The 15,786-nt window shown below is 38.5% G+C and overlaps 1 protein-coding gene across 1 annotated transcript in view; it reads right to left on the reverse strand.

Moving 5' to 3' along the window:
- CCDC91 (coiled-coil domain containing 91) overlaps positions 1-15,786 on the reverse strand; it is a gene marked incomplete at its 3' end in the record, with an annotated part of 69,307 nt that overhangs the window by 48,418 nt on the left and 5,103 nt on the right. The window contains exons 3-5 of the mRNA XM_010161032.1: positions 11,972-12,129; positions 9,357-9,545; positions 7,036-7,140 (exon numbers count right to left, since the gene is read on the reverse strand). Coding sequence (XP_010159334.1) covers positions 7,036-7,140; positions 9,357-9,545; positions 11,972-12,129 — 452 coding nt within the window. The remainder of the gene's footprint in view (positions 1-7,035; positions 7,141-9,356; positions 9,546-11,971; positions 12,130-15,786) is intronic.

The following is a 15,786-nucleotide window of genomic DNA, read 5'->3' on the forward strand; positions in this document are numbered from 1 at the left end:
ATCAGGTCTCCCCTCAGCCTCCTCTTCTTCAGGCTGAACACCCCCAGCTCCCTCAGCCACTCCTCATAAGCCTTGTTCTCCAGACCCTTCACCAGCTTTGTCGCCCTTCTCTGGACACGCTCCAGCATCTCTCTGTCCTTCTTGCAGCGAGGGGCCAAAAACTGAACACAGGACTGGAGGTTCCGCCTCACCAGTGCCCAGTACAGGGGCACAGTCACTTCCCTACTCCTGCTGACCATGCTGTTCCTGATACAGGCCAGGATGCTGTTGGCCTTCTTGGCCACCTGGGCACACTGCTGGCTCACAATCCAGGAGATTCCTGGGGCACACTGATAACTTAACACGGATGCCTGAGGAGCAATCTCCGAGGGCCTCTGTTGGACCTGATATTTAAGAACATGGAAGGACTGTCTGCAGATGCAAAGATCAGTGGCAGCCTGACCTGGCTGCAATGACTGTGAGACGGTAGAGTTCAGGGTAGGGCAAGGATCAGGGCAAAAAGCAGGATCATAAAACTCATATTCAGGACAGAATACTTTGGTCAATACTGTCTAAATCTAACGACTTGGATGATGGGGCAGAATGCACCCTCAGGCTGCGGAATTGGTGATAGTGTTTAACAGGCTAGAGTTTAACAAAGGGAAAGGCTAAGTCACCCACCTGGGCAGGAATAACTCCATTCACCACCACACACTGAGGGTCAAATGGCAGGAAAAGAGTTTTGCAGAGAAGAACCTGTAGGCAATGGTGGACAACTAGTCCACTACTGTACTGACTACACCACTGAGCTTGGTGTCAATGCAAACTTAGTGTGGGAGTATTCAATCCTAGTCTGTCATTAACTAAGATATTCAATAGTATTTCAATTATCAAATTCGCAGATTTGTTGTAATAAACACATCAAGGCATACTTAGCATGCAAAAATAAGTAAATCTGTCAGTCCCTGCTTCATCAATTTCTCTAGAATGGAGACAACCTTTGCAGTCAAAATGACACAAAATTCATTTCAAAGGTGAGCTGCAGTTTGAAGAAAGAACATGATTACTCATTCTGTACTTTGGTTTAGGTTCAGTATAATGGCAACAGACAAGTTCTTGGATGCTATCTTCAATCACTAACACTTTTTTTTTTCCTCAAGAGCTACCCCTCCAATAGAAAAATTGGTCTTTTTATCAAAACAAGATAAAAAGACTTTTTTTTTCCATAGGGGTACACTATATTTACTAGAATATTAATACACACAGAACACTTCCTCCAGAGAAAGTTTTATCTTCCAATACAGGATACAAAATGTATTAACCATATGGCTACCTAGGATTAGGAAACATGGCCATTTCACCCTGTCACTTCAACTGCAAGCGCTTCCAAGAGCTTGTTTTGCTGGACATCCAACTGCAAGACTGCTTCTTGAAATTACTTTAGGAAATCAATGTTCATAAAAGGCCAGGATTATTTATGTACGTTAAAAGCATAATTCAGGGGTCTTCCAGAACAAGAAGCTTTCTCCCTGGGATCATCTGTGTTCATTATAAATACAGAAATTTTGACACCTGCCTGTTGTCAACATGAACATGTGCATTTCAGATTTCCGTCAAGTATCCTCAGGTTTCAGCCACTGAGACCCCTTCACAACATGGACAGCCGATGGATGACATACTGTAGGTCTAGTGCTGGCTAGAAATGAACAGCATTCTTCTATCAACAACAAAACAGAGCCTGGGGGACTTAGACAGCACAGTTTGTTCTTCTCTGAAGTGCTGGGAAGTACCCTTATTAGGGCAAAATTATACTCCACAGTTATCAATACTTGGTAAGAAAGGAAGAGGTGAAGGCAGACGGAAGGCATGGAAGGGCTGAGTTTATCAATTAGATAAGCAAGGTCAGGAACAAGTCGGGAAAGTAGGAATAAAAACAGAGGAGGAAGGAGAGGGCAAAGGTCCAATGTTCCAGGGAACTGGGAAGGAAGAGGTGACTCAGGAAAAGCACAAAGCAGAAGAGTTACCCCTAACTCAGAGTCATCTATGCCCTACGCACACCAGTTGTTCCGTGTCCAGATCAGTGGCACATGGCATCACTGTTACAGGACAAGGTCCCTTAGAAGAAGTAATAGTCCATGGGCAAGATCACACCGGGAATAGTGACGAAGGGCGATATCTACGATTAACTTCCCACTCCTCAGTTCCTGTTATTCACTTTTAACTGCTGTCCTCCTCCCTTTCTTGGAACACCACTGAACTTTAAGCCCTCAGAACCACAACTCTCCAAAGCTGTTTTACCCTTCTCAGCAAGCAACATCGCTACTTACTTCTGGAACATCTTCTGTCATCATTGCCAAACTGCAATTTTGCCATCACCAAGACAAAAATAGTTACCTTGTTTCTTGTTCTTGAAATCACAAAATGGTAATGTCAACTCTCCTCTAAGAGAAACTCTTTTCATTATAGGAAGTTTAGCATGTAACCAGTAGAGCTGCTATTTAATTATTCAGCCATTTATTTCATCAATATTGAGAATACTATGACAGTATTTGGGTATAAAATCAAAGATATTAAGATATATTATGAAATATTATGAGGCACAATTCAATTCTGAAACTACGTGAATCAAGAAACTACATGCAGTGTGGTTATAAGGCAACAGTTAGGTCCCATCACTTTAAATACTAAAAGAAATAAAATAATCAAAAAGATCCATCCACATAAAATTAGCCATCATCACATTAGGCAACATTATTTAACTATCCTTTTTTAACACCTTATGAATACAAGCAAATTTTTACATGTATTAGGTACAATTTTTGAGATTCATATTTTGTTCACTTCTAAATTATAAATGCATCAAAATCACTGTTTGTACAATTATATTTAAAGGCAAAAATTGTATGATGAAGCTAGCATTAACATAAAAGTTTAATTTTTATATACCTTAAAGTGTTTTGAAGCATCATGTCCAAAGACAAGGAGACACGACCAAGTATGCATTCTGGTTTACATGAATGTGTGTGATATACAGGTCTAATATATGAAAAAAGCAAGATTAACACACAATATTAATCCGAATAAAAACAAACTCATCCCTCAAAATTAGGAGGGAAGAAACTAGCCAAAAATCTCTAGTTTACCTTTTCCTGTCTTTACTTAGCTGCACTTAAAAGTCTTTTCCTCATAATCTGAAGCTTTATAATTTAGACGTGACATTTGCACAGGTAGTCAAATGAGAAATTCTCCAAACTTCAACAGTTACAGACATAAATAAGTGAAACAGTCTCTAATACCGGCAATGATGGTTACCATGCCATTTAATCCCAGCTAGGTGTTACTGCTGCATGACCTAGTGAAGTTTCTTTGGATCATTATGTACTGATCTGTCAATTATTTTTTCCCTATAACTTCTTCTCTTACCTCTCTAAAACATCATTTAAACAGGCAGTCTATCTGACCTGTTTTTTTAATACACAAAAGTATCATTCAAAATGAAATTACAGCACTAAGATAACCCACTGTTAAGCATGACTTTTTGCAACAACAGGAATATAGCTAAATAAAAGAAGCACATTAAAGTCACTTTTTAAATAAAAATTTAAAAGACATTTCCTAAAAAAAGGAATTACCAAAATGAAGGATTCCAAAAGAAAACGTTTTTGGTGCTTTCAAAGCAACTATAGATTGGTTAAGTTAGAATAGATGTCAGCTGCCAAAAGAAAAAAGTATTTCAAACAGAAGGGTCACTATATCAACTATATTGTTCTTTAAAAAAAGAGCCTGCTTAACTTCCAGAAAGGGTTGATGATGCAAAGAGACGTGTATAACCACAACTACAATCTTCCAGCAGTGATGCAGTATTACTTCAAATGTGACTGTGTAGTAAATCAAAGAAAGAGCAGAGGAAAAGTATGATCCAGTTCTTAGTGATATCATCAAAAACACTTGCCTGTAGGGAGACCAAACATCAGAAGTCTTTATCAGCTAAACAACCTGTCCAAAGAATTAAGTTCCTACTCAGAGCGCTAGAACCCAGGCACTGTTTTCCCTTCTCAAATTAAATGTTCCATCTCTGATTTGCAAATAAGAGAGCGTCACCTACTCAACAGGAGTATTCCTTTTGTTACTGATAGTTTTTCCACTGTGTTGGAAAATGGGGTTTGGTAGTTTAAAAATGCAGCATTTATTCATTTCTACAACATAGTACAATGGGGCTGCAGCATAATTTTAGATTTATAGGATTAAAATGACCATTAATTCTACAGTATAGTCAAAACCATGTATTAGCTACTAGCACCATACGTCTTGAAAACATGCAGCACCTCATATTTAGAGAAGAGCTGAGATGTTAAAAGTTTAGATGAATATATATGACCGTTACCAAAAAAGGGGAAAAAATAAAACTGACATACTGACATAAAAAACCCTCATCAGAAAACAGAGATACATTTGCACCTGCACAAGGAACTATAAGGCTAACATTGCATTTATGCAACTTCATGGTTGCAAAACTGCACACAAGTCAAGAAAACTAAAATTACGCTTCCCACAACTATTTTAACTCAGCTACATTTTGTATTCAAAGAAGCCAGAATTACAGTATGCTATTCTGCCTCTTAAATACTAAAAACACCAAAGCAGAACTGTGGGAATCATAACTCTAATCTGACCAGCTTGTCTGAACTCAAGATCACAAAGGAACCGTTGCATTAAATATCCACACAACTCTACAACACTAGTTAACAGCAATTTATTTATTCTGTTTATGAACCCACTGCTGACCCTTTACTGTCTCTGGTTGTTGTAGCAATATAAGGAAACAACATTAAGAACATTCACATACTACACAGTCTGTTCAATCTTGATTTTTTTAAAGCTAATTTTATTTGGACGAAACACAGCCCATTTTAGTTTTCTCTTTTACACAAGCATAAATGTCATGCATTTGTTAAATGCTAACACTACAGCAAAGACTTGGAATTCTGCCCCCTACCGCCTGATTAGGAGCCGTGATTATCACTCCCCTTTAATTCTTACATTTTCAGTGCTACCAAATAAAGTCTAAGTCTTTTTACACATCTGTGATGAAGTAAGTTTATGGCTAGTCCAGAACACAATACACTTCATCAGCATGCTAACCCATTCAGAGAAAACATCTGTAATACGCTTCATGTTCCTAAATTGTCTTTCAAAATATTCTTTTGATATTTAAAAAAAAAATAAATTTAAAGCATATTTTATCGGAAAAAAAAGAAACTGGCTTAGTTGACAAAGATTAATGAAATCTTCTCTCAGAACTAAGCACAATTACAACCAAAATAAAAAAACAGAAGAGTAATCTACTATCACCTTGTTTAAGATCTGACTAACTGACTGGCTCTATTACCTCCAAGCCAGCTTTTAAGGATTCCCTATGCCACAAGTGCTGGAAATGAGTAAATAAGTAAATAGAAAGATGCACAAAACAATGCATGTTCATGTAAAAAAACAATTAGAACCATCTCATCAGGCCTTTGTTTTACATATTGTACTCAAATATAACGTGGAAATCTCATTTAAGAGGAATTAAGTCAATGCACACCTACAGCTTCGGACGCCAGAATTAGTTCGGTTGGAAGTCTTATCCTGAGAGTTCCCAAAGCTATGCCAAAGTCACCAGTACAGTCTGCTTTTCAGCCTTTCAAGTCAACAGCACTAATAAACACCTGTTTCTACTGGAAAAAGAAATGCTGGCGAGACAGACATCTGTACTGTGTAGCTGCCAGATTTACTCAGTGTGTGGCCACAGGTGTTGACCCCAGTGTTGTAGGAGCCAAAGGAGAAAGACAAAAGGAACTGGCATTAATAGCTGTACTAACAGAATGCATCCAATATTCAAGTTTCATGAAAGTAATTTAACTTCTGGCTCTTAGGAGCATGACTCACTTCTCTGATTTGATTCTGGCTATATACAGAAGACAAGAGGAAGGATATGAGTTTTTCTACACAGTTAAAGGTTATGACCCCTTCACTGCCATTACTGAAAACTGTAGTACCTGACCCAAAGAGGCAGGATACAGACAGACTGGTACTTGCAAACCCCAGTAACATTTCGACTAGTTAAATACTTCCACTTGAAGACCATCGTGAAAGTATTAAAAAATAAAATCCAATAATTTTATCGTCAAGACCTTATGATGATCATTAACTGTAGCCAGCATGATACTCCTTAAATCAGAAGGTTTTTAAGCAAAACATTTTTGTAACATAGCTCAGCCAACATTTCTTTCATTGAGTAGGATGGTACACACATAAACAGGGGAAAAAAAAGATTAGATGATTATATTACCATAAATTTTAAGAAGCACTGCAGCCAGGAATTCAATACAAATTATTATAGCAATCCTTAAGGACAAATGGAAAACAATGGAGTAGCTACTTAAAAACCACCCACAGCAGGAAAAAAGTGAAGCTGAATTACCATCAAGCAACTTTTGAAATGTACTCGGCCTTTAATATTTCATTTTTCTTGCTATAAACACTGAAAGAAGACTGAAAACCTAAATGAAAAATTTGTCTTGTATGTGAGACTTCACACATGTATTTAATGTACAATGCTGATTTTTGCAATGGAAGCAATTTTAATTGCACTGTCTAGCATTTAGTTACACTTCACAGATTTTTATTATGCAACACAAATTATTCAGTATTCAAGTCAGCTAATAATTTACAAAAAATTTGCCTTAGCTACTCTAGAACACGCTAACTCATACTGTTAAACACACATCTACTGTGCCAAGTCTTTTTATTTTCATCTGTTCTGTGAAATAGATCTTAACAAGGATGATTGATCCAAGTTACAACAAAGTACATACACACACACCTGGGCTGTTAAACCTATATTCCTGCCAATATCCAAAATCAGGATCTGATCTAAAGACATTAGAAATTCTTTAAAATCAAAAGGCATTGGAGCACACCACTATATATTTAGCAGAGCATTTGTGGGATATAAATACATGCTATACAAAACCCACCTGAAAAAAAAGTAAGACACTACAAAAAAGAAATTACCTGGAGCATCTTGTAATGATCTTGATGTGAAATTACTTCTTCTTTTTTTTCCTTCAAGAAATCGATTTCTAGAATACTATGTTTTTCCAGGAAATATTCTAATTCCTATAAAGTTTACAAAATAAAATACATGAAGTTACAAACATTTGTGAATTGTGTAAACCCAGATTCAGTTGATCATTCCAACTAATTTAATTTCTGAGCACTATGATATTTGCTATCACAATATACACAGAGATGAAGGGTTCCACAAAAAAAACTCTGATTGCACTGAGACAGTATTTTCAAGCAGGATAATGTATTTCAAATTAATGGCATGTCCTGGAAGGCATCTCCGATGAGAAGCAGCTAAGGGTTTGTCTAGTCTAGAGAAAAGGAGGCTGAGTGATGACCCCATTGCTCTCTACAGCTTCCTGAGGAGGGGAAGCAGAGAGGGAGGTGCTGGTCTCTTCTCCCTGGGATCCAGTGATAGGACACGTGAAAATGGTTCAAAGCTGTGTCAGGGGAGGTTTAGACTGGACATTAGGAAACTTTTCTTTACAGAGAGGATGATCAAACACTGCAACAGGCTGCCTAGAGAGGTGACCGATGCCCCAAGCCTGTCAGTGTTTGAGACATTTGGACAATGCCCTTAGTAAGATGCTTTAACTTCTGGTCAGCCCTGAAGTGCCTAGGCAGTTGGACCAGATGATTGTTGTAGATCCCTTCAAACTGGAACTATTCTATCCAATTATTTCCATATTTTTAATTGCTTTTTCTGTCTTTCTGCATTTTAAAAGCAACATATTAAATGTACTTAGCAAATGGTTTCACTAAAAAGGCAGAAATCCCATTACATACAACCTTAATAATCTCTACCAATAACTCCAAAATGACTAAAATTTTAAAACATTCTGTGTGCTGGGGTTGTTTAGTCTAAAGAAAAGGAGGCTGAGGGGAGACTTGATTGCTCTCGAGAACTCCCTGAAAGGAGGTTGTAGGGAGGCGTGTGCTGGCCTGTTCTCCTGGGTAACTGGTGACAGGACAAGAGGAAATGGCCTCAAATTGTGTTAAGGGAGGTTTAGATTGGATATTAGGAAAAACTTCTTCACTGAAAGAGTGGTCAGGCACTGAACAGGCTGGCCAGGGGAGGGGGCACCATCCCTGGAGGTGTTCAAGGAACGTGTAGACGTGGTGCTTGGGGACATGGTCTAGTGGGTACGGTAGTGTTGGGTTGATGGTTGGACTGCATGATCTTTTCCAGCCTGTGTGATTCTGTGATCTTGCAGAGGTCGAGCATAGAAGCCTGTCCAACATGAACCAATACAGAGGAAAGAAAATGACACTAGTGCCAACAAACTCAAAATCATTTGCTATACAGAGAGCTAAAGATTTTTTTTTCTTAATGCAGCCATTGCTCCTACCAAACTCATTCCCACTATACATAAGCTGTTGGCACCCTTTCAGTTGCTCAAGAACAACTATTTCTGCAGCCACGCAGGAAGCCAGTATAGAAACAAGTGACCTGCCATATCACTGTACAGCTATGCAAACAAAGGCACAACTGGGAGGGTCATAGGGAGGACAGGTCTGCTTAGTTCAATCCTCCTTTTGGATGAAATAATAAAAACAGTTCTTGAGATTCAAAGTCTTTGATTCAACTATAGAGATAGAAATGGATTGTGCATCACTTAAATTTAGAGCCTAGCTCTCCTCTTACAGTTTGTATTCATGCTTCCCTTCCAGCCCTCCTCTATACACTTAATTCCTACCAAAATAATTCATTCCAGACCACCTCAGCTTTGGCTCTAGTTAGTCATCCTCAATTTTAATTTCCAACAAGCCATTTCCTCCTTTCCTAGCACACACTGACAGCTATCAAAGAAGAGTATTAAGAACAGCAGAAATTTAACTTACTCTCCCATGCCTCAGTGACTTTTTGCTAACTCACATGCATAGTTATAGGTATAGCCTTGTTTGGTACTCTATCATATTCAGGTCAGAAGGAATGTGAAGAAGTTAGTTACCAGAGCTCCAAGAAAAAAAAAAAACCAAACAAGTGTGTTATGTTCATAAAGATTGCCAGACACTTTCAACTGCAGTGACCACACTCACACACTCACTTCCAAACCATGGTGTAATCACTACACCTTCTACACATGGCTCCATGCTAAGAACATTTGCCCCTCCCTCCACCCTCACCCAATCCCTCTCCCCCCGTAAAAAAAAATTATTTGGAAATTGGCTAATTTCTACAAGAAACAGATTGCAAATCTCTGTCAGCTCCAACTATATTTAAATCTTATATAAATGCCAGTTTCATTAAATAAAAATATTTGTACCTTTTTAATGTTTAATTTCTCTTCTTCAGCAGTGCAAAGCTGGATCTCAAAGTCTGCAACAGCTTGTTGAAGGTAGCTCTTCGGTTCATTTGTTCTCTGTGTCTCAGTATCACTCAAACCAACGGCTGAGGAAACTGAAGTCTTGTCTTCAGTTACATTCAAAGAGGAAACTGGAGTATCTGTTTGAATCTAATTCATATGACAAATCAAATGGTAAAGGAAATGGTAGAGAGAATTTAACAATGATAAAGAGAATTTTACAATTCAGTCAAGTCAAATTTCCTTTCCAGATGACATTGCAGAACTTAAGGACTGTAAATATTAATGTTACTTTTTTGAAACCACAATTCTTCGAAACTGGCCACGCACACTCTCATATGTAGGATGTGCTGGCCAAAAAGAAAGCTCCAACCATGGAACAGTAGCTAGTAATTCTAGATGGACTGACAACAATCCTTCCAATCTCCTCGACTGCTTTTCAAGAATACTTTAGAAGTCTTTAAGAAGGAGGGTGGCACAGATAACTGTTTCCAGTTAGGTCAAAATACTCAAAAGAGGTGAAGAGTGACAGAAGTGAAGCTGAATCATCTGTCTCAAAGCATCAGGCTTAGAGGGAACTAAACTCTCCTTGCATTAGTCAGTCCATGTTTTCACCCAATGCAGGCTGCAGTATCCATGCAAAGGGCATACAGTTGTTTTGTGCTAAAATAAATCTCTCATCTTGAGGCTAGACAAACAGAATAAAAGTAATTGGGACGTGTCTACAACATTTAGTTAATGCTATTTCAGTGAACTGTAGAAGTACAAAAACTGAACCGGAGCCTTCTTGAATACACAACCCCAAACAGATGAAACACTGATAATAAGACCATATTTTCAGAAAAGCACAAAAATAAATTAGGTGAGGTTTAAAATATTTTGTGGTATAATTAACAAAAGCCAAGGGTTTGGTTTTTTTTTTCCCTTTATAAAAAAAAAAAAAAGGCAAAAACCTGTTTCTATTGCAGCTAAGGAACTTCAAGGGAAAAAGCTGGTAAATTAATTTCTGCTGCCACTTTTTCAACAACAATTTGAAAGCCAAGGGCACTTGAGATTTAGGGAGGGTGCTGAAAGGAACATCTCAATGTGTTTATTAAGAGAAGTTTGACTGATCTGATTTATCCATCCCCTTAACACCTTCTTATTCCAAACACACACTCAAATAATAGACTGAGTTTTCAATACCTCTCAAAGGATTCAAATAAAGAAACAAACAAAAATAGCTGAAATCTTGGCTGGACATGGATACAAAAGATCCAGTAGATAAAACAGCCAGAAAGAAAAGTGTGGTTTTGCTCTGAATTCCCCTTCTGCGAGAAGCTAGATGTGCTAATTCTAAGTACTACTCGAGATTAGAGTCTGGCACTGTCAAAAACTGATGTTGGAACCTGAAATGGTGACTATTTTTAATATAAAACTTCAAAAGGCTCTGGCAATATAATTACAGAAGAATACAATTCTCCTAACATCCTCCTTTAAGAGTTGTAAGAAAATTTTTTTATACTTTTATGCTCACCATTTTCCTTTAGTTTTATACAAAAGTGCAAAGTCTGATCTCCATTTCAAAACAATCCTAAAGGACCAACTCACTTTCTCCCTTCAGTAACACTTGCTAAAGTGATATTCTTTAGTTTGTGTTACTGCCCACATTAAAAAGTTTTTGGAACCATGGGTCTGCCAGTAGCTGACCAGAACAAGATGAGAAAACTTGAAACATGGCCTACAACTAGAATTCGCACACATAATTATTCAGATTCAAATATTGATTAGTTCAGAGAAAGACAAGAGCGCTTTCTAATTCAAGTATATTCTAGTATGCAAGCTGAAACAAGGAACTGTACAGTCAACAACCTTGTTCAAATAGGTGTCACTGCAATCAATGGCAATAAAAATTCACTTGGAAGGGTAAATCTATTCTCATCCATAGCAATCTAGCTTTCCTGTGCTAATCTCCAGGCAGAAATTTGCTCACTTAATTGTTTAGTTAAAAACTGAACATTTTCACTCCCCAAAATGAAGCTTAGTTCTCAGCAGTATTGAAGCCACAAGGAAAGATCAAGATCATGACTGTCAGATAACAGAACAAAAAAAAAAAATTAATATCAACTTTGATTGGGGAAAAAATAAAGTAAAATATAATAAGATTTAAGAAAACAACAATTTAAATATAAAGATCAAACATTAATTCTCTAATCCCAAAACTTGAGAAAACATACAAGTTTGTCATTTATGTAAAGCCATAATTTTTACAGCTTTAACAGTAACAATTATTTTTAGAGAACCTTCCTGCTACTGTTTACTACTGTCATGCCTAGCATGATCAGCACGCCTCTAACTTATATTAATAACTCTGACACACTTATCTCTCTTGTAATCCATACCAAAATATTATGGTGTCTCCCAGTTATAGGATTTAACCACAATTTAAAAATTATTTTAAAGTCTGTATCACAGAAATCCAAGGACCTTTTGCTCTTAAAAGGCAATTCAATTTAAGTTTGCACAGAAAAGATACAATGCTATGCTACTTAATAACATCAAGTCCCCATATTGAAACACAAAAATTGTGCCTTTACCTGTTCTTCAAGAACAGCTGGGTTCACAACACTGTTGGCCATTTGAGCAGCTGTTGTCACATTATCACTTGATAAACTGAGTGATGCAGAAGGAACCAGGCAGGAAGAAGGCAAAGAGCGCTCCAGAAGAACGTCAGGAGATCTATGGACTTCAGATACTAATACAAGAAATGAAACGGAAAACACACACACAGTATGAAGAAGCATTCAAAATTTAATTCTGTTTCCATAATCTGTACCTAGAAAACCATCACACTAGCAGCAAATATAATCATATTAATGTAAGGTCATGTATCTCTTACAATCTAACTGCACTGAAGCATAATTCCATATAAAGTTCCTGTATTTTTGAGTACTATCAACTTAAGGACATTCAAAATTGTACAGGCACACTAAATTTAGACTTGTAACTTACATAGAGGTTTCACACGACAACTGCCATCAAAACCAGAGTTTTAACTTCAATCTCTATGCATTCACATAACCTTTCAGCTTCAGCATGATCTTTAATTGCTTTAAGTCAACTGTAAAACTGTACTTATAATTTCCTGAGTTTTATAAATTGTAAAGGTAAAACAAAATCCTCAACTGTCTTAGAAGACATAAAACCAGCTTACCAAGACACATGATAAAAGCAGTTTTGTATTTTATAAGAGATCAGAAGGTAACAAAGTAAATAACTCTAATAAAAAGTGAATTAATACCGGAGTCAGAGCTCTTCCATAGCAATTTCCAGTTATGCCATAAAAATCAGTGGATCACCCAACAAAACAGAAACTTGAGCACATTTATGAAAGATTCAGACATAAACTAAATAACAAGAAAGGAGAAGAGAAAGCTTTGCATACATTTTTAATTTAACAGCAAAGTCCTGCAAACATTGATATGGTCAGACAGAGGTATGCCTTTGCAGGAGAAAAAAGTATACCCAATATTTAGAAAAAGCAGCTCACATTATAGTTAAAAATCTGGTAAAATGTAAAAGATACCACTAGCCCAGAGCAAGGCTCTGCTGTGCATACTGCACAAGTATGCATACATGCACAAACAGGAGTATACATTTCCCTAAAGCCCTTCAAAAGGACAAACTAATCTCTGAATCCAGGCACTTTGTGTCACATCTTCTTTACTTCCCAGTTCTGGGACTCAGGTTAACACAGAGGAATATGCAAACCTCATCTAACAGAAAGAAGAAAGAAAACAGACCATGAGACAGACAAATACCAGGATGCTAATTGCAGCAATAGTAGATTTGGAGATGAGTGGGTGGGGAAGCAAGAGTTCAGCAGAAAATGGAAACGGCTGAAAAGCCTAAAGGACAGTATGTCAGCAAACACAACAAGAACTAATTCAGGTAAGCAGGACAAAATCAAGGACTGGGACGCAACTGCAACTTTAACAGTAAACTATTCTCCACAATCAGGAGCTTTTAGGCTTCTTTTACATACCATAAGATATACATGAAACACCCCCACCCTTCCAAATATCTGCTTACATAGGCAGCTTCCTGTAACCACTTTTGAACTCCGTTCAAGTGACAGTGAGATGACAGGGAAGACTGTTTGGCCTCTAAAAAACTAGTAATGTCTGTTTTCTGCTATAATGGTCACAAACCCGGGTCATCATGAGGGACTTCAACCACCCCGATATCTGTTGGAGGGACAACATGGCAGGGCACAAGCAAGCCAGGAGGTTCTTGGAATGCGTCGATGACAACTTTCTCCTCCAAGTGACAGAGGAGCCAACGAGGAGGGGTGCCATGCTGGACCTTGTTCTCACCAACAGGGAGGGGCTGGTGGGGAATGTGAAGCTCAAGGGCAGCCTTGGCTGCAGCCACCATGGAACGGTGGAGTTTAGATCCTTATGGAGGTGAGGAGGGTGCACAGCAACCTCACTACCCTGGATTTCAGGAGAGCAGAACTTAGCCTCCTCAGGGAACTGATTGGGAAGGTTCCTTGGGAAGAAGAGCAGCCTTGTGTACTGGGGGATGAAAAACTGGACATGAGCCGGCCGTGTGCGCTGGCAGCCCAGAAAGCCAACCGTATCCTGGGCTGTATCCAGAGCAGCGTGGCCAGCAGGGTGAGGCAGGGGATTCTCCCCCTCTGCTCTGCTCTGGTGAGACCCCACCTGGAGTGCTGCGTCCAGCTGTGGGGGCACCAACATCAGAAGGATATCGACCGGTTGGAGCGAGTCCAGAGGAGGCCACGGAGATGCGCCGAGGGCTGGAGCCCCTCTGCCATGGGGACAGGCTGGGGGAGTTGGGCTTGTTCAGCCTGGAGAAGAGAAGGCTCCGGGGAGACCTTATAGCACCTTCCAGTGCCTGAAGGGGCTACAAGGAAGCTGGGGGGGACTTTTTACCAGGGCCTGTAGTGACAGGACAAGGGGGAACGGGTTTAAATTGAAAGTGGGAAGGTTTAGATTAGATATCAGGAAGAAGTTCTTCCTGGAGAGGGTGGTGAGGCACTGGGACAGGTTGCCCAGAGAAGCTGTGGATGCCCCATCCCTGGAAGTGTTCAAGGCCAGGCTGGATGAGGCTTGGAGCAACCTGGTCTAGTGGAAGGTATCCCTGCCCATGGCAGGAAGGGTGGAACTAGATGATCTTTAAGGTCCCTTTCAACCCAAACCATTCTGTGATTCTGTGATAGCCTCATACCCTGAATTTCAGTTTGAAATTAATCTCCAACACATGGAATACCAACTAAAATAATTTACCAAGCAATTCTGATTGAACAGACAAGCTGTTTCTCTTATTAAAACTGTCAATTCGCAGGGAAAATCTTTGCGTGCCATGGATCCTTGTGGTATTAGTATTCATCCCTTGGTGATGATCACCGTAGCATATGCACAGTTCACATATAAGTAACATATCACAAAAGTAAAAACAGAAATTGAGTCTGGATACAGATGAGGAATGGAGACTCACAGAGATTATAGCTTAAAGTATTCATATATTTTTGCATATCAAACACTAGACATAAGACTTCATTTTCAGATAATAGTTTTATGTGGAACCTTGTACAATCAAATCGAGTTTTCACTAGTTCCAGTTATAGGAATGAATACTTAGCATTTTGAGGGGGAACAAAAAAAAAAAAACAGAAACAAAAAAAACTACCTCTTAAGCTGTCAAAATAAAGCCTAGGAAATGAGGAGCAACAACTGGTGGCCACCTCTAAATACTGTGGTTTAAAATTATTCAACTAAAGACATGACCTTGCAGAAGACAAAAAAAAGGCAGCTACTCTGCAAGGTATCATTCAAACTTTTTTTTTTTTAACAAAGCTTTTTTTTTTCCTTTCAGCAATATTAAAAATTCATAAATTAGGCATTCCTAGAATTACATATGCTATGTCTGTAAATCAAACTCTTTTAATTCATTCCTTTTGTGTATATATTGGTGAAATTGCATTAGCATTTTCCTTCAGCTCAAAATTCACTTATGAAGACGACCCCTCAATCATTCCTACTTACCATGTTACCAGTTATCATAATGCAACAGTTTCAGAAACCCTAAAAGAAAAACCTGATAAAACTACCTGACTGGACTCCAATAGCTAATGGATATTCAATTGCACAGGACCAGGCTAACACTAGTCTGAAATAAAACTCCTGATGCACGTGTAGTATGGAAATTGGCTTTTCAGCATCACTTTACAGATCATCTCCCCTTCAACTGCTTCATCATCTGTATGATACAAAGCCATCCTGATAATAATAAAATATTCTTCCACTGTATCCTGTCCTGCTGCAATATATCTCCTCTGACTTCTTCAGTAAGCAAGGTGGGAGTCTGATACTCCGGATAAATTTCCAAA

Source organism: Eurypyga helias, unplaced genomic scaffold (genome assembly GCF_000690775.1).
Source record: "Eurypyga helias isolate BGI_N326 unplaced genomic scaffold, ASM69077v1 scaffold631, whole genome shotgun sequence".
Lineage (NCBI taxonomy): Eukaryota > Metazoa > Chordata > Aves > Eurypygiformes > Eurypygidae > Eurypyga > Eurypyga helias.